General features: G+C 51.0%; 10 protein-coding genes across 10 annotated transcripts; 6 read left to right on the forward strand and 4 right to left on the reverse strand.

The window, feature by feature from the left end:
• Window positions 1-86: 86 nt before the first annotated feature.
• On the forward strand, window positions 87-1,302 carry BGZ61DRAFT_539414 (Bromodomain-containing protein; the record flags this gene model as incomplete). Its single annotated transcript, XM_046254785.1, has 2 exons — window positions 87-200; window positions 259-1,302. 2 exons carry the CDS (start codon window positions 87-89, stop codon window positions 1,300-1,302), a joined length of 1,158 nt encoding a protein of 385 aa, XP_046096506.1.
• A 2,494-nt stretch (window positions 1,303-3,796) lies between these two features.
• On the forward strand, window positions 3,797-4,723 carry BGZ61DRAFT_463003 (uncharacterized protein; the record flags this gene model as incomplete). The annotated part of the gene is made up of 1 exon (XM_046247371.1): window positions 3,797-4,723. The coding sequence occupies one exon, from the start codon at window positions 3,797-3,799 to the stop codon at window positions 4,721-4,723; it is 927 nt and encodes a 308-aa protein (XP_046096507.1).
• Window positions 4,724-4,822: 99 nt separating this feature from the next.
• On the reverse strand, window positions 4,823-5,374 carry BGZ61DRAFT_368369 (ankyrin repeat-containing domain protein; the record flags this gene model as incomplete). The annotated part of the gene is made up of 1 exon (XM_046241884.1): window positions 4,823-5,374. One exon carries the CDS (start codon window positions 5,372-5,374, stop codon window positions 4,823-4,825), a length of 552 nt encoding a protein of 183 aa, XP_046096508.1.
• Window positions 5,375-8,056: 2,682 nt separating this feature from the next.
• Window positions 8,057-8,599, forward strand: BGZ61DRAFT_286298 (WD40-repeat-containing domain protein; the record flags this gene model as incomplete). The annotated part of the gene is made up of 2 exons (XM_046238515.1): window positions 8,057-8,308; window positions 8,393-8,599. Coding segments are annotated over 2 exons (459 nt in total), but the record flags the coding sequence as incomplete, so codon positions are not given.
• Window positions 8,600-10,242: 1,643 nt separating this feature from the next.
• On the forward strand, window positions 10,243-11,159 carry BGZ61DRAFT_562804 (uncharacterized protein; the record flags this gene model as incomplete). Its single annotated transcript, XM_046255862.1, has 1 exon — window positions 10,243-11,159. A coding segment is annotated over exon 1 (694 nt), but the record flags the coding sequence as incomplete, so codon positions are not given.
• A 111-nt stretch (window positions 11,160-11,270) lies between these two features.
• BGZ61DRAFT_368441 (uncharacterized protein) lies at window positions 11,271-12,035 on the reverse strand (the record flags this gene model as incomplete). Its single annotated transcript, XM_046241891.1, has 1 exon — window positions 11,271-12,035. One exon carries the CDS (start codon window positions 12,033-12,035, stop codon window positions 11,271-11,273), a length of 765 nt encoding a protein of 254 aa, XP_046096511.1.
• A 1,867-nt stretch (window positions 12,036-13,902) lies between these two features.
• On the reverse strand, window positions 13,903-14,425 carry BGZ61DRAFT_463010 (uncharacterized protein). Its single transcript, XM_046247372.1, has one exon. It carries the CDS (start codon window positions 14,375-14,377, stop codon window positions 14,072-14,074), a length of 306 nt encoding a protein of 101 aa, XP_046096512.1. The 5' UTR covers window positions 14,378-14,425; the 3' UTR covers window positions 13,903-14,071.
• Window positions 14,426-17,121: 2,696 nt separating this feature from the next.
• BGZ61DRAFT_143909 (uncharacterized protein) lies at window positions 17,122-17,547 on the forward strand. Its single transcript, XM_046237307.1, has one exon. The coding sequence runs from the start codon at window positions 17,172-17,174 to the stop codon at window positions 17,397-17,399; it is 228 nt and encodes a 75-aa protein (XP_046096513.1). The 5' UTR covers window positions 17,122-17,171; the 3' UTR covers window positions 17,400-17,547.
• Window positions 17,548-17,656: 109 nt separating this feature from the next.
• Window positions 17,657-19,322, reverse strand: BGZ61DRAFT_523048 (P-loop containing nucleoside triphosphate hydrolase protein; the record flags this gene model as incomplete). Its single annotated transcript, XM_046252574.1, has 2 exons — window positions 18,266-19,322; window positions 17,657-17,898 (listed from the first exon to the last, which is right to left on the reverse strand). Exons 1-2 carry the CDS (start codon window positions 19,122-19,124, stop codon window positions 17,657-17,659), a joined length of 1,101 nt encoding a protein of 366 aa, XP_046096514.1. The 5' UTR covers window positions 19,125-19,322.
• Window positions 19,323-22,041: 2,719 nt separating this feature from the next.
• BGZ61DRAFT_368287 (pectin lyase fold/virulence factor) lies at window positions 22,042-23,291 on the forward strand (the record flags this gene model as incomplete). The annotated part of the gene is made up of 2 exons (XM_046241877.1): window positions 22,042-22,138; window positions 22,174-23,291. 2 exons carry the CDS (start codon window positions 22,042-22,044, stop codon window positions 23,289-23,291), a joined length of 1,215 nt encoding a protein of 404 aa, XP_046096515.1.
• Between the last annotated feature and the right edge of the window lie 1,788 nt (window positions 23,292-25,079).

Here is a 25,079-nt window from a genome sequence, read left to right on the forward strand (position 1 = left end):
CGAGGTAATTCTGCAGTCTGCCTTCTCGCTTGGTAGCTCTTTTGCTAATATTTTTTGGCGTTGATTAAGGCTCGAAACGTAACGCGATGGAGTATGCTTCCTCGCCGACTGCCACGAGCTGCGACAAGCGCACTGACCTCGCATCATCGTTCCCGGCGGAGGAGGGATGGGTGATGAGGCCCATTCCACTTCCCGAGAAGGTATTGCCTTCCTGAAACGCTATACCCTGCCTGTGTATGTGACTAACGTGCCATGTAGCCCACAGTTATTGAGGAACGCAACGGCGAGATAGAATTTCGTGTCGTCAACAATGATGGTGAGCGGGAGAGTCTCATCATCCTGAGCGGGTTGAAATGCGTCTTCCAAAAGCAGCTGCCGGAGATGCCCAAGAGCTACATCGCGCGTCTCGTCTACGATAGAGCTCACATGTCCATGGCCATCGTGAAGAAGCCGCTGGCAGTAGTGGGAGGCATCACGTACCGACCGTTCAAGCACCGCAAGTTCGCCGAGATTGTCTTCTGCGCCGTCTTGTCAGATGAGCAGGTCAAGGGGTACGGGGCGCACCTCATGTCACATCTGAAGGACTGCGTCAAGGCATCATCGAACATGATACATTTCCTGACCTACGCCGACAACTTAGCCATCGGCTATTTCAAGAAACAGGGGTTTACAAAGGAGATCACGTTAGATGACTCGATTTGGAAGGGGTGTATAAAGGACTATGAGGGCGGAACTCTCATGCAGTGCTCTATGCTCCCAAGGATTCGCTACCTGGAGCTGGGCCGCATGCTTCTCAAGCAGAAGGAATGCGTCCATGCCAAGATACGGGCTCTTAGTAAGAGCCACGTGGTCCATCAACCTCCGAAACAGTGGGAGAACGGCGTTGTTCCCATTGACCCCCTATCCATCGACGCAATCCGGGCGTCGGGTTGGTCACCTGATATGGACGAGCTGGCCAGACAATCGCGTCACGGTCCGTACTACAAGCAGCTGCTACATCTCCTAAATGGCCTCCAGGACCATCAATCATCGTGGCCATTCTGCCAGCCTGTCAGCGAGGACCACGTCGCCGACTATTATGAAGTCATCAAGGAACCAATGGACCTCAGTACTATGGAGGCCAGGCTGGAAGCGGAGCGGTACATGACACTTGAGGATTTCATTAAAGACGCCCAGCTCATCTTCGACAACTGTCGGCAATTCAATGGCGAGAATTCGCTGTATGTGAAGTGTACCAACAAGCTGGAGAAGTACATGTGGCAGCAGATACGCACGATCCCGGAATGGTCACATTCGGGGTAGTATGATGGCATGACTTGGTTAGCTTGAGGCACCATGATAACTTTTGCGTCTGCTAGTCTGTCGGCGTGACTGCAGAGTACCCAATCCCCACCTCCCTTTTCTGCCAAGGCAGCGCCTTCAAGCACGGCGATCCGAGAATCCTGGAGGACCATTGATGGCTGGGAAGAGTTTCTTCGCTAATTGGTCACAGGTTGTCGCAGCGTCATTACGTGCTCGGCCCTCAAGAGCAAAATACAGACGTCATCCGAGTGGCAGCTTACTCTCCCCCAGATGTCCTTCTGCACTGTACAAAATTACTCGCCGTTTTTTACCGTAATCACGGACACGCTGTTTTGATCGGAACCCCACTTCTCCATTTCGGCGGTCCCGGCCTCACTACCCCGGTCCACGAAGAGTGGTCTACAACAGTGGCCCACAACACCAAGACCTATCAGACTGCAATAATAACTGAATGGCGTCCACTCCCGGACCCAATGTCTCGTCAGAATGCACGTCTTGAACAACAGAAAGAGGGTCGTTTGATCACTGACCACCGCTCGGGCCTCCCTCAAACGTAGCACGGCCGATCACGCGCCCCCGCAACCCCCCAGTAAGCCACCTAAGCTCGACCAAGGCAACTTGCAGTTCGGACGGCAAAGTACATGACTGTTTTGGTGTTACTGCAGGTATGAGCATCAGGCAGCAATAGGTCAATGCATTTTCGGCAATGTTGGCTGAGAAAACATCTGCGCGGAGCGAACCGGTCTGCCCTACACGATTTGATGCTGACAGGGTGTGGGCAAGCGACACAATTTCAGCTACTGACTGCTGCAACCTTCTGTGTCACCTCAAACTGAGCCAAGATACCGCACTGATTCCTAATCCGGTGGCACTTGCTGCCGAGTCGACAGTTTCTCCCCCGACTGCCCCATCACGATTTCTCATCTTCTTTCAAGGCAACTGCGTCTTGCGCCCGTCTCGCACCGGTAACTCCCGAACCTATGGCTACTGTCGATCACTTCATGCCTCCAACAGTTTGCCATACCGCTTCCCAATTATAGACGGACAAGCTCCCAGAGAGCCAATAAGGGTCGGCCTATTTGCAGCCCCGTACAAATCACCAAGAAGGATGTGACCTCCTGGTGGCGGCGGACGGCGCCAGCAGCGCAACCCTCGTCATAAATCAATCAAATCAACTTACGGGTCAAATCTGAATTGATTGATAGCTCTCCGGACCAAAGTTGAATTGTTTGATTTGATTGACAGCTGTCAATCAACTATATGGAGGACCTACATACCGCTAAATAAGGCTATTCTCATTCACCAAAAGGTCTCATTTGTCCACCCAACTGCCAAGCTTGACGCCACCTGTTAACGCATCTATTGTGGCATGACAACGCCACGTCGCTGGCCATTGTGATGAAGTTCGCCGTCATCTGTCGTATCAACGACCGCTGGCGGTGGGGCATGCCAAATCACACACACGCACACACACACACACACACACACACACACACACACACACACCAGCTGCAGCATCTTGATGACGGCTCAAGGAGCCGTCAAGGCCAAACAACGGTGACGACGAGTGGCAGCAACAGCGATGCAGGGCTGCGGTGGGGAAGCAAGTGCCAGCCGTCCCTCGAATCCAGGCTGCCCTTTCGCTTGGAAGATTGCGGTCATGGCATTAGCCCTGTTGTGGTAATCTGAAGCGGACGGCCGCGCCACCATTCAAACCCTCTTCACATGCCAACAATTGCGAATATCAGGTTTTAACTCAGACCGGTCGGAAAGTTCGAGCCACCTCGCCGTGGTCTCTGAATAGCAGCGGCAATTTCATCCAATGGACTTGTAGTTTGATGCTTTTTAACTCTTGTCGAGTTGCGAAAGGGTGCCATATCGTTGCAACTTTGGTTGCGACCTAAGGGTTCTGTTCTATGATCACGCATTGTCACAAGGCGGTGTCCGTCTGCAACCAATTGGTCCTTTGGCAGTGCTGTCAGGTGTGGCCAGGATTCTTTCCAGGGCATACAGGGAGGTCACCTTAGTGCAAAACAAGGAAACACGCGCAAACGGGTTTGCTTTGCTACTTTATTTGATTCTTTCTAAAAACAATAAAAAAAAGGAGGACATTTTGCTTAAAGAACCATATCCCAAATCAGAATGACGAATTAGGCAGACCTAAAACTAGATGTCTAGATGCCGAATCCGGAGCATGTGGCTGCATGGAGCGATTGGAATCATATCATCTTACGCGGAAATTTTCCAGCATTTAGATCTGTAAGTTTGAGCATCAAACCAAGAGGCATTAGAGTTTACTCACCCCATAGCTGATATTTCTGATCCTCCCGCCGTGAGGGGTTCGATGCCCGGACTTGTCGAACCCCGGAGCTTCCCGAGACCGAAACCACCATATATTATAAAGCTTCTTCGAGGTCTACTCCTGGAAAACCTCGAGTTCTCAACAACTTTTTTTTCTTTTCTTGCTCAACCACAAACTTCCACATACAAGACAATGGGTCGCGCGTCCGACTTTAACCCAGACAGGGACATTCCGTCCCTTGAGGGCAAGGTGATTCTTATCACTGGCGGCAACATTGGCCTTGGGAGGGAGAGCGCCTTGGCTCTCTCGAAACACAAGCCATCCCAGCTTTGGATTGCAGCCCGCAACGCCCAAAAGGCAGACGCAACGATTGCCGACATCAAAAAACAAGCTCCTGGCGTCTCCGTGCACTTCTTGGAACTCGACCTCGGCTCTTTTGATTCGATCAAGAAAGCGGCAAGGACCTTCCTCGCCTCTGTCTCCCGCCTTGACCTCCTTCTACTCAACGCCGGCATCATGGCTGTTCCACCCGGGCTTACCAAAGAAGGATACGAAATCCAGTTTGGGACCAATCATGTCGGACATGCCTTGTTTCTCAAGTTTCTCACGCCTCTCCTGATCGACACCGCCACCAACCATTCATCGGCACCCGAGGTCCGGGTTGTCTTCCTGAGCTCGTTGGCACACAAGTTCACTGTGTCAAGCGGCATCGACTTCGCCACCGTCAAGACCAAGGCCGAGGGCATATCCACGACCCACCGGTATGGGCAGAGCAAGTTGGCGAATGCAGCGTACGCTCGGGAGTTGGCAAGGAGGTGTCCACAGTTCACCACAGTATCGGTTCACCCTGGAGCTGTCAAGACAGACCTCAATCAGTCTAACGGCGGGAGCATCGTACTTCGCTTATTCCAAGCGTTTGTGGTCCCGATCATTGGCGTAACTCCCCAGGAAGGCGCTAGGAACCAGCTCTGGGCCGCAAGCGCAAAGGAAGTGGTGAGTGGAGAGTACTATGTGCCTGTTGGAGTGGCTGGAAAAGGAAGTGCTTTTTCAAAGAGTGAGGAGTTCGGGAAAAGGCTCTGGGAATGGACGGAGATGGAGTTACAGGGGCACAGCGCATAATGTATGAGGCTGAATCGCTGGGTTGGCACCTGCCTTGAGAAGCAGCTTGAGTGTAGACATATGGCGCTTGTGTATCGCCGTTTCAAGTGCGTCTAGACCCTAAAGTCTTTGAGGGTCATCGGCAAGGACACCCTTTTTGAGGAGCAATTCGACGATGTTGTCTTGACCTCTACTCACCGCCGCTTGTAAGGGTGTGTCGAACCATTCGTCCTTGGCGTACATATCTGCCCCCTTTTCTAGAAGAGCTTTGACAACTTCATAATACCCTCCGTGAATGGCTGAGAGCAACGGCGTGTCATACCACGTCGTGGGGATATCTGGATTGCCACCATGTGCTAGTAGTAGCCGTACAATGTCAACATGGCCCCCTTGCGCCGCCAGGAGGAGTGGGGTGGTGTATGAGGTCTTGCTGTCGAGGTAGTTTACATCGACGCCGTGCTTTAAAGACTTTCTTAAAGTCGTGGTTATTCCTATTTTCGCGCTCCAGCGAAGTGCTCTGCAACCCTGCCTCGCATCCCGGGAGTAGAGATGTTTGTCGAGAATTCGGTAGAAGCGGCGACTTGTGCGGCAGAGGGCATTTAGGTCAGCGCTGGAGTCGACATTCTGCGCGATTGACTCAATAAGCTCTGTTGGTAGTTCCAGAAGTTGCATGTTGTCTTAATTGTGGTTGAACAGTTATTGAGATGAAACTGCTCAAGACATGCAAAAAGATGGGGCGTTACGCGTTCGTCCTGGATTACTCCCCATCGTCCACGTGAACAACAGATCACCCAGGCAGCAGCCTTGGAACTGCTCCAATCAGATAAATTAACGACCAAACAACACGTCCAATTGTTGGTGCCTAAGATCGTGGGTAGCATCATTGACGTTCACCACCTTCATGCTTGTGCATGCATTTGACATAACCAGAACCGTGCTCGGTAGTCCAGCCAGAGGTCGATGGAGGAGTCGTGTAATCCGCCAGGCGAGGCCTAGGGGTGATGCGTTTCACCCCAAATGCCCCGATGGTGACCTCAACAAACTGAGGATATCTTAGACACAGATGGTCCCCCAGAGCCCGTCATGAGAGATAGCCGGGGCGACGGACGCCGGACGGTGGTGTTTGGGAGTTGAAGCCTTCATGGGTGCGAGCGTGGCTAGCAGGTTCAGCCGGGCAGCGCCCGGGCCACGGGCCGGCTCGTGTAAGCCAAAGCAAAACACCAAAAAATGACGATCATGATGTAAAAAGGCACTTTTTCGGCTTCATTTTGGATCAACGGTAGAAAACATAGCACAATACAGAAAACTGTGAGGGAACGATCATGTGACTTTCATACTTTATGAATAGTCTCACTTTATGAATATTGTGTAAATAGCTTAAGTCAGAGCTTTCCTTAGGAATCTCTTTCTCTCCTTGTAAACAATCATTTTGCCCAAGTCGCACTCGACCTCGTTCGTGCTCTTGTCCCGTCACATCGACCTCCTCCTCAGCATTGATGAATGGGCCCTAGATCCCAACTCCAAGTCTATTTTCTGGCTTAATGGCATGGCTGGCACGGGAAAGTCGACTATATCCCGCACGGTTGCTCGTGCTTTTGCAAGCTCAGGCCGCCTAGGTGCCAGCTTCTTCTTCAAGAGAGGAGAGGCTGATCGAGGGAGCTTGGCTAAGTTCTTCACGACCATCGCCATCCACTTGGCCGAAAGCGAGCCTGCTATTGTGCCGCATATCAAGGCTGCTATTGATTCTGACCCTCATATTGCTGGAAAGGCAGTACGAGAGCAGTTTGAGAAGCTCATTATGCAGCCGCTGCAAAACATTCCTCAGGATGCTCGGAGATTAACCCCTTTGGTGGTTCTTGTTGATGCCCTTGATGAATGCGACCGGGATGAGGATGTTAAACTTCTTATCAATCTTTTCTCTTGCACGAAGTTTCCAAAACTAAGGATCCTCGTCACGAGCAGGCCAGATCTGCCAATTCGACTGGGCTTTGACGCTGTGAAAGGCACATACCAAGATCTTGTACTTCATGAAATACCATCTGGTATTGTTGAGCATGATATCTCTGCGTTTTTCAACCATGAGCTTGCGAAAATCAAGACTGAGTACAACTCATCTGTGTCTAAAGATCGACACCTGCCACTCGACTGGCCTGGAGAAGAAAGCGTTCAAGTTCTAGTGAAAATGGCTGTTCCTCTCTTTATTTTTGCTACCACAGTCTGCCGTTTTCTTTCCGATCGCAGATTTGGTAATCCCAACAAGCAATTAAGGGAAGTTTTGCAACTTCAAAGAGAAAGCCAGATATCACAACTCAGCGCTACATATCTACCTGTTCTCAACAGGCTGATTGATGGCTTGGAGAACTGGGAGCGGGACAATCTCATTGAGCGGTTTCGACATATCGTTGGCTCTATTGTGGTTTTAGGGAATCCCCTCCCCATATCTGCCCTCGGACGGCTTCTTAACATACAGAAAGAGATGATCGATGACCAATTGGACCTACTTCACTCCGTCCTGAGCATCCCTCCTTCAGAACAATCTCCTGTTAGGATGCTACATCTCTCCTTCCGCGACTTCTTGGTAGACCCTAAGAAGTGTGGCGAGCATCTATTCTGGGTAGACGAGAAACATGTTCATGATCAGTTGGTGATGCACTGCCTTGATGTTATGAACAAATACCTGGAAACGGATATGTGCAAACTCATACAGCCAGGAACAAACCGTGCATCTATCAGCCCTCAAGAGATCAATTCTTCTATCCTTCCAGAGGTTCAATACGCTTGCCTCTACTGGGTTTATCATATACAACAAGCCAATATGTGTGTTGATGATAATGGACCCGTCTACGAATTCTTATTGCAGCATTTTCTCCACTGGTTAGAAGTATTAAGCCTAATCGGAAGGGCTTCAGAAAGCCTTACTATTATTAAGGACTTACAAGCCGTTCATAAGGTAAGTAGGTATTAGGAAGTAAAGGACTAGGTATACTAATGGCATTTCAGTTGGAAGGGAGTGGAATGCTAGTGGAATTTCTCCAAGACGCGCAGCGATTCGTCCTCACTAACATATCAACAATCGACTCTGTGCCTCTTCAGATCTACTCCTCAGTTCTTACTTTTACGCCAAAAAATAGTGCTATACGAAAAGCCTTTTTCCAAGATCATCAGATTCCAAAGTGGATATCACTTGCACCAGAACCAGAAGACAATTGGGACCAATGTCAACAGATCCTAGAAGGCCATACGGCCTCGGTATCGTCAGTAGCCTTCTCGCACGACTCGACCTTGGTGGCCTCGGCCGCTGACGATCGGACCATCCGGCTTTGGCGCGTTGACGATGGCACATGCATCCAAGAGCTCAAGGGCCATACGGGCTGGGTATTGTCAGTAGCTTTCTCACCCGACTCGACCCTCGTGGCCTCAGCCTCTCGCGATGAGACCATCCGGCTCTGGCGCGTTAATGATGGCACCTGCATGCAAGAGCTCAAGGGCCATACGGACTGGGTATGGTCAGTAGCCTTCTCGCCCGACTCGACCTTGGTGGCCTCGGCCTCTCGCGATCAGACCATCCGGCTCTGGCGCGTTGATGATGGCACCTGCATCCAAGAAGTAGCTGGCATTTCTTCCTCTCAACTGCAATTTGACCCTAACAGCTCACGCCTCTTGACTGATGCTGGCGCTATCTCTACTAAGAGTCCTGTTTTATCACCTGGCAACATCACTATACCTTTTACTAACGGTCTCTCTGGCGTTGGGATTAGTGAAGATAAGTGCTGGATTATGTGGCAGAAAAAGCGACTTCTTTGGTTACCAGCGCCATTTCGTCCTACCTGTTCCAAGGTATCTGGATTGTCTGTTATTATTGGCTGTAGCTCGGGGAGAGTGATTATTATGAGATATGTTGATCTCTAGCTCCTTGACTAGTTACATCTGAGGATCAATAACATACGCTCATTATCCGCTGGGTCACAAGCCTTATTAACGTCCAGACACTGCGGTGTAACAAACTATACTCTTCATATCATTTTTCTATCTTCGTTCTCCGGGGGTCGTAGGGGATTAAAGAAATTTATCATTTTCTCAACTACAATTGTCGAACCTTCTAGTCATATCTAGGGCTCCCACTGGAACGGCGCCCGGGCGCTGCGATAGCGTTTTTATGGGTCAAGGCATCATCCATTGGTCAGAGCTGTCAACGCGTTCAGCGCGTTCAACGTGGCCTATTGTGCTTGCATCTCTTTTTTAGTAGTTAGCAGTTCATGAATTAACGTTATTCCCTTTTTCCTAGTGTGACTAGTCATTATGAGTACCTCGCAGCCGCTGTTTATGACTTCTACTCCTCCAACTCTTACTGAAGCTGTTTCTTTTCCCGACGATTGTCTTCCTCCAGAAGCTGAATACCAATCTCGCGATCAGTTGGTTACAGCAATTAACACCTGGGCTGTCACACGAGGCTACGCGTTTATTACACGAAAGTCAACCACAAAGACTAGCGGCCGCAAAATCGTTACTCATGCATGCGATAAATCTTGGAAGCCCAAGGCTTCCGTTGAAAAGGGAACCAAGCGCAAGACAACAACTCGAGGCACTGGCTGCTTGTTCTCAATCTTAGCCAAGGAATCACTCGATAAAACCACATGGTCTTTACACCACCGGCCAGATGAACAATTCTCAAAGCATAATCATCCTCCAAGTCACCATCCATCAGCTCATCCAGTGCATCGCCGATTGGATGCCTCCGGCAAAGCAACACTATCAGAGCTTGTGTCTGCTGGTATCTCCCCTAGAGATATCCAGACATTTTTACGCCAGCAGGATCCAGATTCCTTAGCAACTAGAAAGGATATCTACAATCGGATTGCCGAGCTGAAGGATGATATGCATGAGGGTCAAAGCTCTATTCATGCTCTGATCAACCAATTGGACCGTGAAGGGTTCTGGAGCCGTGTGCGAATTGATGAGAACCAGCGGGTCACGGCAATCTTATTTGCCCATCCTGGTTCTATTCAATATCTTCAAGCTTATTCTGACCTCTTGCTACTTGATTGCACATACAAGACCAATAAATATCGGATGCCACTTCTTGACATGGTTGGGGTTGATGCTTGTCAGCGGTCCTTTTGTATCGCATTTGCATTTCTCAGTGGCGAGCAAGAGGAAGATTACATCTGGGCCTTAGAGCGACTTCAATCTCTTTATGAAACCTGCAATGCCAAGCTCCCATCTGTGGTCTTAACGGATCGTTGCCTTGCCTGTATAAATGCAGTCACAATAGTCTTTCCATCATTGCCCCAAGAGCGCCAGTCTATACGCCCCGTGCGTGTGCAGTACGGGCGACGTCGAGTTGGTCCACTCGGAGGGTTAGGGACTGCCCAGTGGTCCGCTGATGCGCCTCTTGCGTCATGCTGTATTTGTGGCCCAAAGTATGTGGGTGGGAGCCTAATGCCGGCGTCCCCCCGGCCACTCCTTTCGGTCCGCGCATACGGAGAATCGCACATGGCCAGCGATGTACTGTAGACCATTCGTGACCGGATCTGACATGTAGCTCCTCGAGCACGAGAACGAGCATGGCGCGGACGTCTGGGTCGCCGCGCGGCCGATGCCGCCGAGACCGCTGCACCACCAGCTCGTCGGTCGGGAGATCGTCGCCACAGAGCGTACGGACATGCATCTCCTCTGGATGACGGGCCGGATGTTCCTCAAGCCCCTCCCGCGCTTCTTACTTGAGCCTCGCTTCTGGACCAAATATCTCTCCTGTGGAGTGGAATGCGGCTGCTCTCGCGACAAGGTCGGCGCCCATGGATGCACCCTGGAGTGCAATCGAGAGCTTCGGAGCGTGTGCTCGGCTTCCTGTTCTCCTATGCTGCGCTGATATCCCACGAGAGCAACTTCCACATCGCCAGGGAGAATCACTTGCTCCTACTAGAAGTATCGTGGCCTGCGTGGAAAATATTTGTTGAGCAGCTGGATACGGAGCGCATCTACCCGCATATCGACCCGCGTTTCCAGCACGGCGAGCTACGTCTAAGCCGGCTAAGCAAGATTTACCGTCTCCGGCGGAACCTGCTACACGGGTATATGCCGCGCTGGAACCAATATAGCGACTTCATTTGCAACAACTTCGCCTTGTTAGCTAGCTCGACGGTTTACATCGCTATTGTGCTCACCGCGATGCAGGTTGGGCTCGGTACCAAGCTTCGTGATAACGATGCCTTCTTCGCCGCGTCATACGGCTTTACTGTCTTCTCCGTTCTGGGGCCACTTATTGCCGCCGCACTTATCGTCCTGGCGTTCTTCTCTGTTTTCGTATATAACTCAACTCTGATGTCGGTTAATTGCGTGGCGTACATTAATCACGTTCTTTCTCTTGGATGGCAACACAGGGTTCGACTCCGGATTAGGCCACGCGAACAGGCGAGTAGCCCTTGGTTGTTCAATGTCTCGCCATGGTCCCGCAAAGGATTGAAATCTTGGAGAAGATGATCTTCCATTAAAGGAGTCTATCTATTAAGTTATTCACATCACTCTTCGAAAGAAAATCCACCGTCACCACTCCCCCATCCACAGTTATCTACACATGGCTTCTTCTGCGCAGCGGGCCAGATGCGCAGCAGCATTTGCGCTGGCAAACATCCTCCTCGCACTCAAGTTTCAGTGCATAGTACATGAACCAGTTACCAGTGTCGCTGATCCTCGGTCCTTGGTTGAAACAGGTGGCACCGCCGCCATCACCAGAGATGGAGATTCCAGCTGCAACGTAGACAGACTTGCCGCACAAGGAGCTCGCCGATGGGTTTTCGAATGTGTCAAGAACAGCGCTGACCGGGACCCAGCACTCACTGGGGCTCTCAGTGCAATAACTATTGAAAGCCCAGTTCCCAAGCCCAGTGTTGACGGTGATGGGATCGTCGTCGACCTGCAGGTGGATGTCTGTGACGGTAACAGTACTGGTCGGGCTGAGGACGATGTGGAGGCATTTTCCGCTCGTGGGGCAGTCTTCGACGGAGTAGGTAACTCCATTTGGAACGTCTTGCGGATCACTATCGCTGAAACCTTGGCCGCACTGAAGGTTGGTTTGGCTCGTAGAGGATGACATTTTCAAAGGTCCAGGTCCTCTCTCGACACAGCAAGGAGGCGAACCATTCGGACATGTGTCGTCCGTCCGGGGGAAGAATCGCTCCGGCAAGTAGTTTGCGGGTCGGCATCTGCTGATGGGCGGGCATTGGCAGGTCGCAGATTCGTCAACTGGGCAGGTATCGAAGTTCTCGGAAACGAGACCGTGGCACTGGCCGGCGAGGAGGAGACACGCCAAGCCAGACAAAGCGTTGAACTTCATCTTGGCGGTGGCGTATATGGGTGATACGGTCCGGGGAAGGAATGTGGGTTCGCAAAGCAAAGCAAGGAGACGCACGCTAGCTGTTGGTTCTGGGCTGGAAAGAATGTGGTGTGGAGAAGAGTCTTAAGACATGAGACTGATGGAAGCATTGGCCGTTTATATGTTCTTTGGACGAAGTGAGACGACGAAGCGAGATCTCCGCCTCTGTGCATCTAAGCCACGGCAATCTCCCGGTCTCTCCTCGAGGCTTCACGATGTGAGCAGTCTCCTCTCCGTGAAGCTGGCTGAGCGTGGATGTCATTTTAGCTTTCATTGGCTACAACCAGAAAAAGATAGGCGCTTAGCGAAATTGGTGCTGTGTTTTTTAGCATTGACATGCCCAGTCTGGCAGTATTCAGCCATGGGTCACAAGAAAGGAGAGGGCGAACGCCACAACTGTGAACTAGGGCAGGGCTTCTGGTGACTGACCCAGCCCAAGTCCCCACCGGCCTATCCAGGGTCGGGAGTGACGTGCGACTGCCGATAGTCCGATACTCCGGGTAAATGCAAAGGCTGACATTCTTGACTTCGCTTTTTGCGGTCAACTGTTCTAGACCGATAGCCGTAAGCACGGCGATGGCTTTTGAGTAGCCTGCAGTAGTCTACAGTAGTCAGGGGATATCAATAGCCAAAGCCTGGTGGCGGCCCTTAGTACGGAGTATTTAAATGACTGCTGACACACTTGCTTCTTCTCATTCGCCAATCCAACACGAATCCCACACATGGCACGATTTTCCTGTGTCGTGCGGAAGCTTCCAGCTGGTCGGTCACCTATCCCCTCCAGCTACTGTCCCCTCCTTGCTCCGCTCTATGCCCTTACTCTCCCATCTCAAGCAAGTTTTGCCTTGATGCTCCCAATCTCCTCCCGAGTCCTCTCCTGCAGAACCCAGCGGAGGATCTTGCCAGACTGGTGCCTTGTTAGCTCATCAGGTCGTCGGAGGGAGTCTAGGGACCTCCTCTCCCTGGATCACAACACCAATCACGCCGGAATCAACAACATCCGAATGGTCGAGGAGCGCGCCTTCTAGCTCAGTGGGCGACACCTAAAAGCCGCGCACTTTAATCGGCTCTTTGATACGACCTTGGGTTATAACCGTCAAATACAGAGGATGTTTCGAGGACTTGACGCAGCTTTGCGGGTGTCCTCGCCTTATTGGCTACAATTCTCCATTTCGACAGTTGGAGTAGACCTTGGTGAGGCCAAACCGCCAAGCCTCTGGGGTACTTTGGGATCGGCGCTGGAGGAGTCCTAAGGTGAGTTTGGAATATTCAGCATGGCTTATGGTATTTTGGTTTGTTGATGAGAGAGAGAGAAGGGTGCTGTCAATGGGGATAGCTGGGTTTATGGAATTATACTGGGAGGCCCAGAATCCCCAGATTGCTTGATCTAGCTAAATTGAAGCTGTATATCCCTATCTTTTTGGCGCAAAACCTATTTTAATTTAGAACTGAGTATATCAATGCTAAGTATTTGCAAAGAACAGGTGAAAGCAGAGTGTTAACATTAAGTCAAGTTTATTAGCTATAGGCTGTCAGTGAAGATATCGCTACAGGATTACTTTTAAAGCAATCCCGTCGTCCTCCATCAGCGTGCCCAGATCTTCAAGAGAGGACTGATCCCAAACGTGGAGCCCAAGGAATTTGGTTCCTGTTTTAGGTTGTGCTCCTTCGCCCCAGTTCTAGGCTCAGTCCCAAAACGAGATACTTTACCACATCGCCAACAGGGTCCAAATCTTGCACCTCCGTGAGTATAGGGAGGCCAGATTTGGTCCAAACACCTTCGGTAAACGAGTGCCCCAGGAGGCCCGAGAGTGGTTTTAGAGTGGTTCAATTATCCGGCTGCGTGTGAGCGGCGAAGCGTCAACCTAACGACAAACAAGCTATGTAAGAGCAAGGAAAGAGAAACTCCCTGGAACCCTCTGCAAATGATTAGACCCGCCTTCAAGTATCTGTCCAGCAAGTTGAGATCGGGCTGCAAGCCCCATCCGAGTTCTTCGTCACAGCAGCATGGAAAATGGCGTAGTAATGACCACTGCACTTCGGAATACCCGTGATGCATATATCGTGCTGCGAGTGTACCCAGTCGAGGCAGCCCGACGGCGGGAACTTATAAGTCCACTGGCCAGGTGCGCATATGTTGAACGACTTCTTCTTGCTGTTGATGTATGCTGTGCTGTCGAAGGGGTTGCAGGACACTTCGACGTGCACGCTGGTGATGTGCGCGTTCGCCCGGGTGAGGTCGAAGCAGGCCTTGGCTGTAGTGCTGTCAGCGCTGAGCGAGACGGTGCCAACAATGTCTCCATTGGCGACGTTATTGTCTCCTCGCCCGACAACCAGGTTGCCTGTGTATGGGAGACCGGCGATGTCGAACCACTCGCCCCAGCGATTTGCGCTGCATAACTTAAGCTTGTTGACGAAGTGGCTTCTATCGTCGACCTCCGGCAGCATCCAGCCCCATCCTGTGCCGTACTGGCATTGCGGCTGAGGACAGTAGTCATAATCGCTTGGGGGGTTGCAGCAGAGCTTATCATCGCAGCACTGTCCGCCACAGCATGTTGGCGGACACTTTGTATTGAGGGTGTGGCCATCGTTGCCGCAGTAGTTCTCCGTGAGCTGGCAACAGTTCGGAGTTGGGTTGTTGGTACACGCCGGCGAGTCGCACCTCGTCTCGCCCGGACAACATTCCGCCGGGCATTCATGATTAACCGTGTGGTCATCAGTACCGCAATAGTTCTCCGTGCTCGGGCAACAGTTCGGAGTTGGGTCGTTAGTACATAAGGGGCTATCGCATCTCGTCTGGCCTGGACAGCACTCCGGCTCGCATAGGGGATTTGGTGGTTTCCCGTTCCCACCGCAGTAGGTATCACCCGGACAGCAATGGGTAGCCGAGTTGCAGGGGCAGCAGCAGAGGGAAGCGGTATCGCATACCTCCGAGCAGGTGAATTTGATCTTCTCATACTGGAAGAAGTTGCTGCCGTAATTCAGGTTTGTGTTTCCCTGGGTGCAAGTGGCCGAGCCAATGCCGAAGTGGACACCCACGGAGATGGTGTTGCCGCAGAGCCCGTCGGTGCCCTCGTTCTGAACTTTGCTCTCCCATAGTGACTGCTCGAACTCGCAGTACCAGTACTGGCAACCAGATGGGCTTGTCTTTTTGGTGCAATACGGGGCGCTGCCCTGTTCGGCGTTGCAGAAGTTCCAACCCCCGGAGTTGGTGGTTGGTGCCACGCTTCCATCGTCGACGAAGATAGAGATTCCGTTAGCCAGTGTGTAGCAGCCACCACCACTTTTCACCGGCGTGACAGTGATGATCAAGCAAGTCTTCGTGGGCGCCCCTGCGCAGGGTCCGAAACTGTATTGGATCCCACCGGTAGTGTCTCCGTCTTGGTCGCCGATGATGAATTTGCTGCCGCATTGAATATCAGATCCCTTGGGGGTAAGGGTGAACAATGTCTTCTTCCCTTCGCAACACGTAGCAGTGGGGCAGTCCTCTCGTTCCATGAGAGATGGCACTGGCATCGCGCCAACATCGCGCTTGGTGATCCATGAGGTACAGCAGCCAGGGTTCAATGTGTTTTGATCGAAGGCAGTGGTTGGGTTGATGCAGGTCGTAGCCGAAGCCGTACACAGAAAGGAGGCAAGGGCTGCCAAGCCCAAGCCCAAGCCCGAGCCCGAGAGGCGAGACTTCATGTTGATGACTGTCGTTGGGTACGTCAAGCCGTCGACGAGGAGAGGTGAGAGGAGATTAGTTCGCAACAAGGACTCTGATTGAAGGGGGTGTGTTAGTAGTCCAGCCCAGACCTGCTGCTATTTCGAGGACGAGGGTGCGTTTCCTCTCCGGCCAAAGCTGGGACAAGGGCCCCAACCCCTTAAGTAAGAGACAGGACAATGTTGGGTTGGGCATCTCCGGACCGTGGTCTGAGTACTGGACCGCCGACTCCCAGAGAGACTCCTGCTTCCCCGCCCATGGACATAGGCCGACAGTTCGGCTTGCCAACAGGACTTTTCTACTCTAAATCAGACCACCTTTCCAAGCCACCTACCTTTCAGCTGAGATTTTGTATCATTTTTTCGCCGCCACTTAGTAGGTGAGCTGTAACTAGGAGACCAGAGTCGGTCTGGACTACCCTTAGGAGAGGACTAATGCTCTGTGACGTTGTTATTTTCTCTGCCTGTAGCAAGCCATTCGTCAAGCCGGCAGTTCGGCTTGCTAACAGCGCTTTTCTACTCCACATCAGACCACCTTTCCAAACCACCTACCTTTCAGCTGAGATTTTGTATCATTTATTGGCCACCACTTAGTAGGCATGAGCTGTGACTGGGAGACCAGAGTCGGTCTGGATTAACCTTAGGAGAGTACTCACGCGCTGTGGCGTTGTTATTTTCGCTGCCTGCAGCAAGCCATTCGTCGAGCTGTCGCATGAACAAGCAGGGATTACCAATTCAGCACGAGTTGGACATTCTAAGTTACTACCTTGTACCCCATTCGGACAATAGCGGGCTTCGAGTCGGTCAAGCCTATGTCTTAGTCTCGCGATGGAGTGCCGGATCATGGCGCTGGGATTGATCTGGACCCATGTTCGCTTCAGCTGGCTAAACCAGAACCTCAGAAAAGGCGGCCGACACTCCTGCAGTGACTGGTGACGTGGTTGTTGCTGAAGCTGATAGTAGTCCATCGGGCTGATTGAGGTCATCTTAAGTTTTGATAGCTAAGTGTCAATGTATATTGAAAATTCGTCGGTGGACGGAAGTCACACAGACACTGTTCGAACTACGTAGTACCAGGTCATCCGTTCCCTACGTAGTACATGGGGTGATGAGTTCTTTTTAGATTTGCTCCTCCAGCCAGAGTCAACGTTGGGGTTGCACATCACCCCAAGCCCTGGATAGGTTGGTCAGACTAGCGGCTGAGTGGGTCTGCCAGCGACAAGACGGCACATCCACGTCGAAGCTGCCGACAGTCCGATGTTCCGCTCGCCGATGTCCTCTGTCCGAATCCATACCCGGCATTGATTGGCCGAGTTTTACAAACTATTGTTTTGCCCCAAGCCGGGCAGTCGGTCGGGTTAGGTTAACCACTAGCCCTGGCCTAGCTACCGCATGGCGTTTGCGTTATTAATTCTCGCGGTAAATGCCGTACCAAAGGAATATCATCTAACCATTTCTTTACCCCAAGCCTGCCAGTCGGTCGGGTTAGGTAGATTACTACCTAACCTAGCTACACGCATGGCGTTTGCGCTATTGATTCTCGCCGTAAATACCGTACCAAAGGAATATCATCTGACAATTTCTTTACCCCAAGCCTGCCAGTCGGTCGGGTTAGGTTGATTACTACCTAGCCTAGCTACATGCATGGCGCTTGCGCTATTGATTCTCGCGGTGAATGCCGTACCAACAAAATATCAGCTGACTACCGTAGTGCAGCCCGTTGCCGCTCGTGGCTGAAATATCAACGGCTTTTATCTTCCCACCGCAGAGAGCTGAGCGTAATCATGCCAGCATTACGAAATCGAGGCTGGGTTTGTCAAGCCACTGGTGTCTTTCTCTTATCAAAACGAATAGGATCAAGGTAGTGACAGACACTTTCAGCTGGCCTCAGGGAGAGATGGCTGTCCTCGTTGTCCACACATCGTAGCGAACCAGCCCATTTTGATGGCTTCGGCAGAGCCGGCCGTGGGGCCGAAATGGATAGCACCGCCTGATGCCCACATGAGGGCAAGCTTGACGTTTGAGAAACTTGCCTGACAAGTAGCGGCGACAGCCGCCGCGTTGGCTTTCTTATACCCAGCATATGCGTGAGCACAACGTTGTAGCGGCCGATGTCTAACTAATGTATGCATAGATAAACCGGCGGAGTTTGCCGAGCAGTCCAGGGATACGAATAGTTACATTATTTCGTATCGCAAGCCACAATGACAAACTTTCCGATTTAACCTTTTCGACCTTCAAAATCAGGTCAAAGGATGCGTTCCGAATGTAGATGCTTCCCAGAGTATTATGCTCTCAGAAGACGTCTTTCAGCCTGCCAAGCCACACGTAGCGGTAAGCCCTTCTATAGCTCGCTTACTTTATCCATAAAACTCTCCCTTGCATGCATTTTTAACCTCGCACTGTTGACCTCCCTTCTTCTACCCTCTGCACATTCGCATTCATTTTCTTTTACAATACTATAACCCTACATCACATTAACGTACAGCACCCCTTCTTCCCAACTTTCTTCTCCCGCTGGCGATGTTCCATCGCTACTTCCACTAGTATTCTGAAAACTTCCTCTACCCCCTCTCCCTTTAATGCTGAACACTCAAGGTAGGCAGCTGCTCCCATCTCCCTTGCAACCTTCACCCCATCTACAAACGGCACAAACTTCTTCTCTTTCTCATAATATTTCCACAACCCACTACATTTCTCCTCCCACCACCCCTCCCTCTCATCTGCCTTCGTCCCAACAACTATAAACGGCCGTCCCATTGCATGGCGCTGAATATACGGCCTATGGCTCCTCCTCAACGAGTTCAGGCTCTGTTCATCCGTAAGACTGAACAATAGACAGAATACATCGACGCTAGAGTACCAATCTGGAATGTCGGGCACAATATCCCATTTCCGGAGGCCAGCTGTATCGTGGATTTCAAGCCTTAGTTCAGTATTTTCCGAAGGATTAGAGAAGGTGGATATTGCGGGCGGATCGACGGTTGATGGGATGTATTCGCTTGGGAAGTACTGGAAGGAGTGTGTAATGATCAGGCAGGTCTTCCCAACACCAGCAGCACCGAGGAACCCGATTTTGAAGGTAGAGATTGAACTGGACTCATGATTCTTATTTCTAGGGTGCGAAATACTGTTGGTTGTGTTCTTTGGTATGAGGTGGAATATCGTTTGGTTTGGGAGCCCTATACCCAGCATTGAGGCCGAGTCAAGAGATGTGACGGGTGTAGGATAGTATGACAGTTCAGATGCTGGGAGATTCTCCCACCATTCTTTTTCCGATGAGATTGCACTAGGTTCTTCTAGTTCTGTCTCCATTCTTGGATTCTGAGATCTCTTTTTGAGCATGTGTAAGGGCGGATATAATGTTAAGGGCTATAAGGTGGTTCTGTTATACAGGTATTGTTACATTACTGTAAGGTCGAAGAACTAAGGTCAAAGGCGCGAGGTGGGTGCGAGTTGAGCGCGGCATCGAAAATGGATGCGAGGTTGAAAATGGATGGCGAGGCTGAAGGTTAGAAAAGGCGGAATGGAATGAAACCTGCGTGTCACGGCCGGTTCAGGAGACCGGGCGGTCTGCTCAGGCAGTAATCGGTATCCACTTTTCCCCCCAATCATGTCACGCTTGCTGTCATGCACGAAGCACCAGTATCAGTGATACCCATGAGACATAGAACCATATATGTGTGACCCAAATTCTGGTGTTGTCATTATAGAGGTTAAGAATAAGTTATATAGGTGACTCATGGGCAATATGCTGGCCTTTGTTTATGTTTCTTATCCTAGATAGATTTGTTTACTTAACTGCATTAGTTGCCTTCAAATATTATTTTGGGTTTAATATCAAGTGGCTGCATCTGAAGGTCAGATGATAATTCGCATTTGAATCGTTGATGTTGCTTAGACCAAATATTAGCCCTTCCTTGATTTCCCCCACCGGTTTCAACTCTGCACCAATCAATTATTTCCTGCAAAAGTATTTCGGCCATCTACTTCCGCTCTTACGACGGCGGTAACTTGGTTCAATATTAGTCTCCCATCGGCCTATCTTCGCTTAGTCTCACGAGCTTCAGCCTGCGGTTCTTTCTCCCCAATAAACGGTTTTCGCCGGGATCGTGACATGGTCTGGCCGATCGCTGCCGACACTGCAGTCGCTTGGCCTTACGGGCACCGGACTATCGATGGGCGGCAAGCGCGGGGATATTAGCTTCGGTTCCGGAATCCTGGTAAGTCAACTACCCCATTAACCAACCGACCCCTTACCCGACCAGCTTTTCCCACTAAAATCAGCCAAAATGCTATTATTTAAAATTACTATATCTAATTATAGAAAATAGATATAATGTTTTTAAAAAGCTATAAAAACTCTAAAATAGCTATATTTGTGAACGGCCTCTAGTAGCTGGATTCCAGCTATCTAGTCCAGGATGCTATTTACATCAAAGATGAAGAAGAAAGAAAGAAGTTCCCAAGTGCCCCTGAGCTGTGGAACGATTTCTCGTCCCTGGCACGCACGAGCCTAGTACGTCTTGCGGCACAGCCGCAAGGATATGGGCCCTGGCCCGTGACACTACTGGTATGGCATGGACCTCCGTCCCAGAAACGGGGCGCGTTTCGCGTTTTTGCTAAACATGCCCTGATCAGAACCGGGGCCCGTTTCCAAGGACGAAATCGGGGTAGGATTCTAAAAGCTGTGATTGGTCCAAAAGTGGAAACGGGCCCCGTGTCTGTCTTTTATACTTAAGTAGGCAAGCTAAGCACATGTCGAGACAAAGACGAACTGAGTTATTCCGGCATCTAAGCACCGCTGCTCTCATCGTGACGACGATATAAAGTTAGCATTTTGCAGAGTGGTATCCTACGCTTTGAGCTCATGACGTAATTATGAGGTGAAGTGTACGTAGGCTTTAGGAAAGGCGGAGGATACGTAAGGATCGATAGGTAATTTATTCTAACCGTAAGAGGATAAGTCGGGGAAGAAGAATTTAAGGTTATTGAGACTAGGCGAAGTCGAGGAGCGGTTAATTAATAAGAGGCGTCATCAATGGCCAAAGCCAATCTAGCAAAAAATTATCGAAGTGACGTGGCGCGCATGAATTGGCTACCGGCTGGTGGCTACAACCCTATCTCGGATGGTCGCTGCCGGGTATCGGGAAGTGGGAGATGATTGTCGATTAGGCCCGAGTGTAGCTAATACGCAATAACGTGTAGTAGCGTGTCCCGCCAAGAATCATTTGCTCCGTTGCCGTAACTGGACATTGCTCTGTTACCCCTCTTTGATCTTTGTATTGGCTGACCAATCAAACAAATTTTATTCCTCTCGACGCCCTGTGTCCCCCAGGCTTCCCCTCATTTATACACAACCTAATTTGCTGCACTGAAGGGAGATTGCCCCTTGCCTTCGACTCCTATGTCTTGTAGTTTCACGCTGAATTGATAACAAAACTGAAGCCAATAAGCCCCTTATGTCTTGCTTCATCTCTACGTGTCATTGTATCAGCTGATAACGTGTTGTCCTATGATCCCTTCAGGTTCTGCATCGTGGGTACCGGTGAGTCTAGCCCCGAGCTTCTTCAGCCATGGGGCCTGTGCCAAAACACCACTCAACCCTAACTGGGGCCAGATGCCGGGATAGATTCAGCATGTGAATTCATCAACCTCGCTACAAGGGATCAGCAGGGCCACCCGATGTACACAGTACATAAGCGCGATACCTGCTAGAACGCCTCACAACGATGGTGTTATGGTCAACATCGGATAGCTTCCTTTGAAGCCGGGGTTGTGCGGTTATAGGGACAACCTCGAGTCTGAGCCCATCCCGGAATCTGGCCCTTAACCCTGGTATCACGAATCAACGTCCTCGATTGCCGAAAGAGGCTTGTTCTCTACTGTCCTTCGTCAACATGACTTCATGATGTCTTGTTGCTCGCCCCTGACCATCCACGCCCGCACACCACATCTAGGCCGTTAGGACGGGATACGACGCTAGGGCTTTAATCTGCTGGCAACGATCGACCTCGGTTTCCTGGTTCGAGGGAAGCAGCGAGTTTGGAGCTTAGCAGCTTGGGCTAGCGTTGGTAAGTGGAGTCTCGGCCCCTCGGGCCTCCCTGCAGGGCTGCAGGTTGGCTGGGTGACTTTGACGGGCAGCCGAAGACGTCGTAAGTACATAATCCCCCTCTTGAACCCAAGCGGTTTCATCGTACGGGTACCGTGTCTGATCCGCCCTTGAGAACACACACTCGCTTCTACCTATTGACTGACCATCATGAAGTTCACATCCACCCTTGCGGGGCTCTTCCTCGTCGGCAGCGTTGCCGCTTCACCTCTCTCTGATGAAGAAAGGCTAGAAGGTCTGTATTCCGGTAACCCGTTCAAGCCATCCTACTAACTTCCGCAGCCCGGAATAAGCCCAAGTGCCAGTATAAGGATAAGCTTTGCTGTAACTACAAGGACTACTATACCCCCGACTATGGAAATGGCGAACACTACGGCCACCGTCACACCATCTACGTCCGCGCCCACGAGAGTATCCAGCGCGCTATCAACAAGGCCTCTCGCGGTGATAAAATCGTCGTTACCGCCGGTATCTACGCCGAGCAGCTCACCATCTCTAAAGATGGCATCGAGCTCATCGGCAAGGGCGCCGTCCTGGTTCCTGCCAAGAAGGCTGTCAAGAACATGTGCTCGGGCCTGAGTGGTCCCCAGACGGAGGCTGGCATCTGTGTGCAAGGGAAGGGCATCAAGCTGGACAAGTTCGTTATCGAGCACCGCAAGGTTCTGTCAGTGGAGAGGCCCGTCGAAGACGTTTCCATCACCGGCTTCGAGGTCCGCAAGTTCTCTGGCATTAACATTGCTATCCTTGGTGCTAAGAATACCCGCATAAGCAAGAACACGCTCACCGATGGTGCCAAGTATGGTACTCTCACGGCTGGCTCGACTAAGACGCTAGTCGAGGGCAACAAGGTCTCACACACGGGCCTAGGAGTTCAGGGGATCGCTATCTGCATGGATAACTTCTCTGATGTCCAGATCAAGAATAACGAGGTCACCGACTATGGCGTCGGTCTCTGCGTCCAGACAAATGGCGCAGACGTGCACCACAATAAGGTCTCGCAGTCCTGCTTTGGCATCTTTGTTGATCCCGGCGTTACCGGCGCCAAGATCCGTCATAATCACGTCGGCCCGAGTAACCCTGCCTGCCAGATCGCTTGGGGTATCACTATTGACGGCGCGGTCGGTTCTAAAGTTAGCGACAACCTTGTTGAAGGACAGAAGAACAAGGGCACGGCTGTAGGCCTGGTGGTCATTGACGAGGAATGCCTCCCCACCAGTCCCCTATTCGGCCTGACTTGCCTGACTCTCAAGCGCAAGTCTGTCCCTTCGGACAACATCTTCCTCCGGAATACTTTCAGGGATAACGACTTAGATGTCTTTTTCAACACGACCAGCAAGAACAACAACTTCAAGTGCAATTCTTGCAAGACCTCGCTCCCGAAGGGCTTGTGCGCGAAATGAAGAACGATCAATGCCATGTCCGGGCACAACTTGATGGAGACGATTGGTGGGAATTAAAATGGGTAGCGAACTGCGGAAGGTTGTAACTAACTCCGAGTATTTTGAGACAAATCCTACATGTCGTCCATCAGGCGTAAAAAAGGCTAGATAGTGTTGACCAGTTTCGACAATCCACTTTCCGCCCAGCCTCAATACTAGCAACATGACCGACCTTGACGACCGCTTTTCTAATGATTGCTCGTCGATTTCAGGCTTTAAAGCATTAGCTGGTAAAATAAGGTCTTAAGGCAGGATATTTGCTGAGGGGCTCTAGCATCAACTCATTTAGAATCATGAGCTAGAGCTTCTCGTACAAATTCCATCATCTATTCGACTTCGCTTGTCGCAAAGAAAGCCCCATTTCCCGGCAGGATATACGAGGATTGTCAAGGTCAAGGTCAATATCATAGCCAGAGCAGCGCTCCTAATAGTCCAGACCAAAAACTGGACTATTAGTCCAAACTGCAGTCCAGACCAATAGTCCGTGGACTATTGGTCCAGTCTGCGTCTCTCGGATTGGACTGACGGTCCAGTCCGCGTCTCTTGGACTAGACTGACGGTCCAGTCTACGTCTCTCGGACTGGACTGATGGTTCAGTCTGACTTCTACCAGACCGACCAGTAGTCCAGTCCGAGGATCGCAGACTAACAGTCTGACTAATAGTCTGTCCAAGATTCGGGGTGACTCAGGCAGCGTCTTTCCAAATCTGTGGCCTGCTGCAGAGTGCCAATTCAACAACTACGCGATCCAACGCGTCCAACGCGTGACACGCGTTTGGTAAAAATTTCGATGCACTGCTAAGATATGTTAGCCGGTACAGCCCAGCACTGCGTTAATCTATGGCAAACCAAGTATCATGCAACTGAAACCATCGGCCTAACAAGATCCCAGAATTACATATTTCGACCTGTTCAACAGCAACCTACTTTATAGCTTTGAATGGGCTACCTGGCCGATTTCCAGGAAGAATATCTGCAACGTGAGAGATGATGAAGTGCATGTTATCTGAGCGGCGAAACCCGCCCAGTGGCGTTAAGAGATACCAGCCCCGCCATTATAGGTAGGTGGCATGCACAGTATCCCCTATCCAGCGCGTGTAGGGTAGGTTCGCTCGCAGTAACACGTACCTCAGCAAGCCCATTGAGATGCTAGTAAACACGCTGGTCTCTGCGTAAAAATCATATTTCATACTAGTTACGATATAGTCACCTAATCTACCGTGCTGAGAGCTTCCGTCTGGTATCAATTCCATCATGATCAGAGATATATTCCCGAATCGTCGAAAGACCGTCGAAAGACCGTCGAAAGACCGATATCAGTGACGTGGCGCAGTGAGCCTACGGTTACCGTCAATGCGAGAGAACGACCCAAAGCCCAGATTAAGCCAAGTCCAGCGTGGTGCCTTCAACATTGGAGGCAGGCAGGGAGAAGGGCCACAAGTCACGTGTCTGGACTATTAGTCTAGACCGCAGTTTGCACTGCAGTCTGGTCTGACGGTGACGGACGGACCGATAGTTCAGTCTGCACATCTCGGTTAGACTGCCAGTCCAGTCTGCACATCTCAGTCAGACTGCTAGTCCAGTCCGACCAAAGTCAGACGGACTGCTAGTTTAGTCTAGCCTAGTCAAACGGACTAAATGGCCAGTCTGAGGCGTCCAGACGGACTGATTGCACTATTAGGAGCGCTGAGCCAGAGTGATGCGAATATATCGCGGAGGTCACATAAAGTGAGGTTGTCATGTAGATGCA

Source organism: Ilyonectria robusta, assembly GCF_021365365.1.
Source record: "Ilyonectria robusta strain PMI_751 chromosome Unknown BGZ61scaffold_34, whole genome shotgun sequence".
Lineage (NCBI taxonomy): Eukaryota > Fungi > Ascomycota > Sordariomycetes > Hypocreales > Nectriaceae > Ilyonectria > Ilyonectria robusta.

Coding starts and splice junctions, on each gene's coding strand:
- BGZ61DRAFT_463010 (XM_046247372.1), bottom strand. CDS start 14,377: ATGGAGACATTGTTGGCACCGTCTCGCTCAGCGCTGACAGCACTACAG.
- BGZ61DRAFT_143909 (XM_046237307.1), top strand. CDS start 17,172: ATGGCGTTTGCGTTATTAATTCTCGCGGTAAATGCCGTACCAAAGGAA.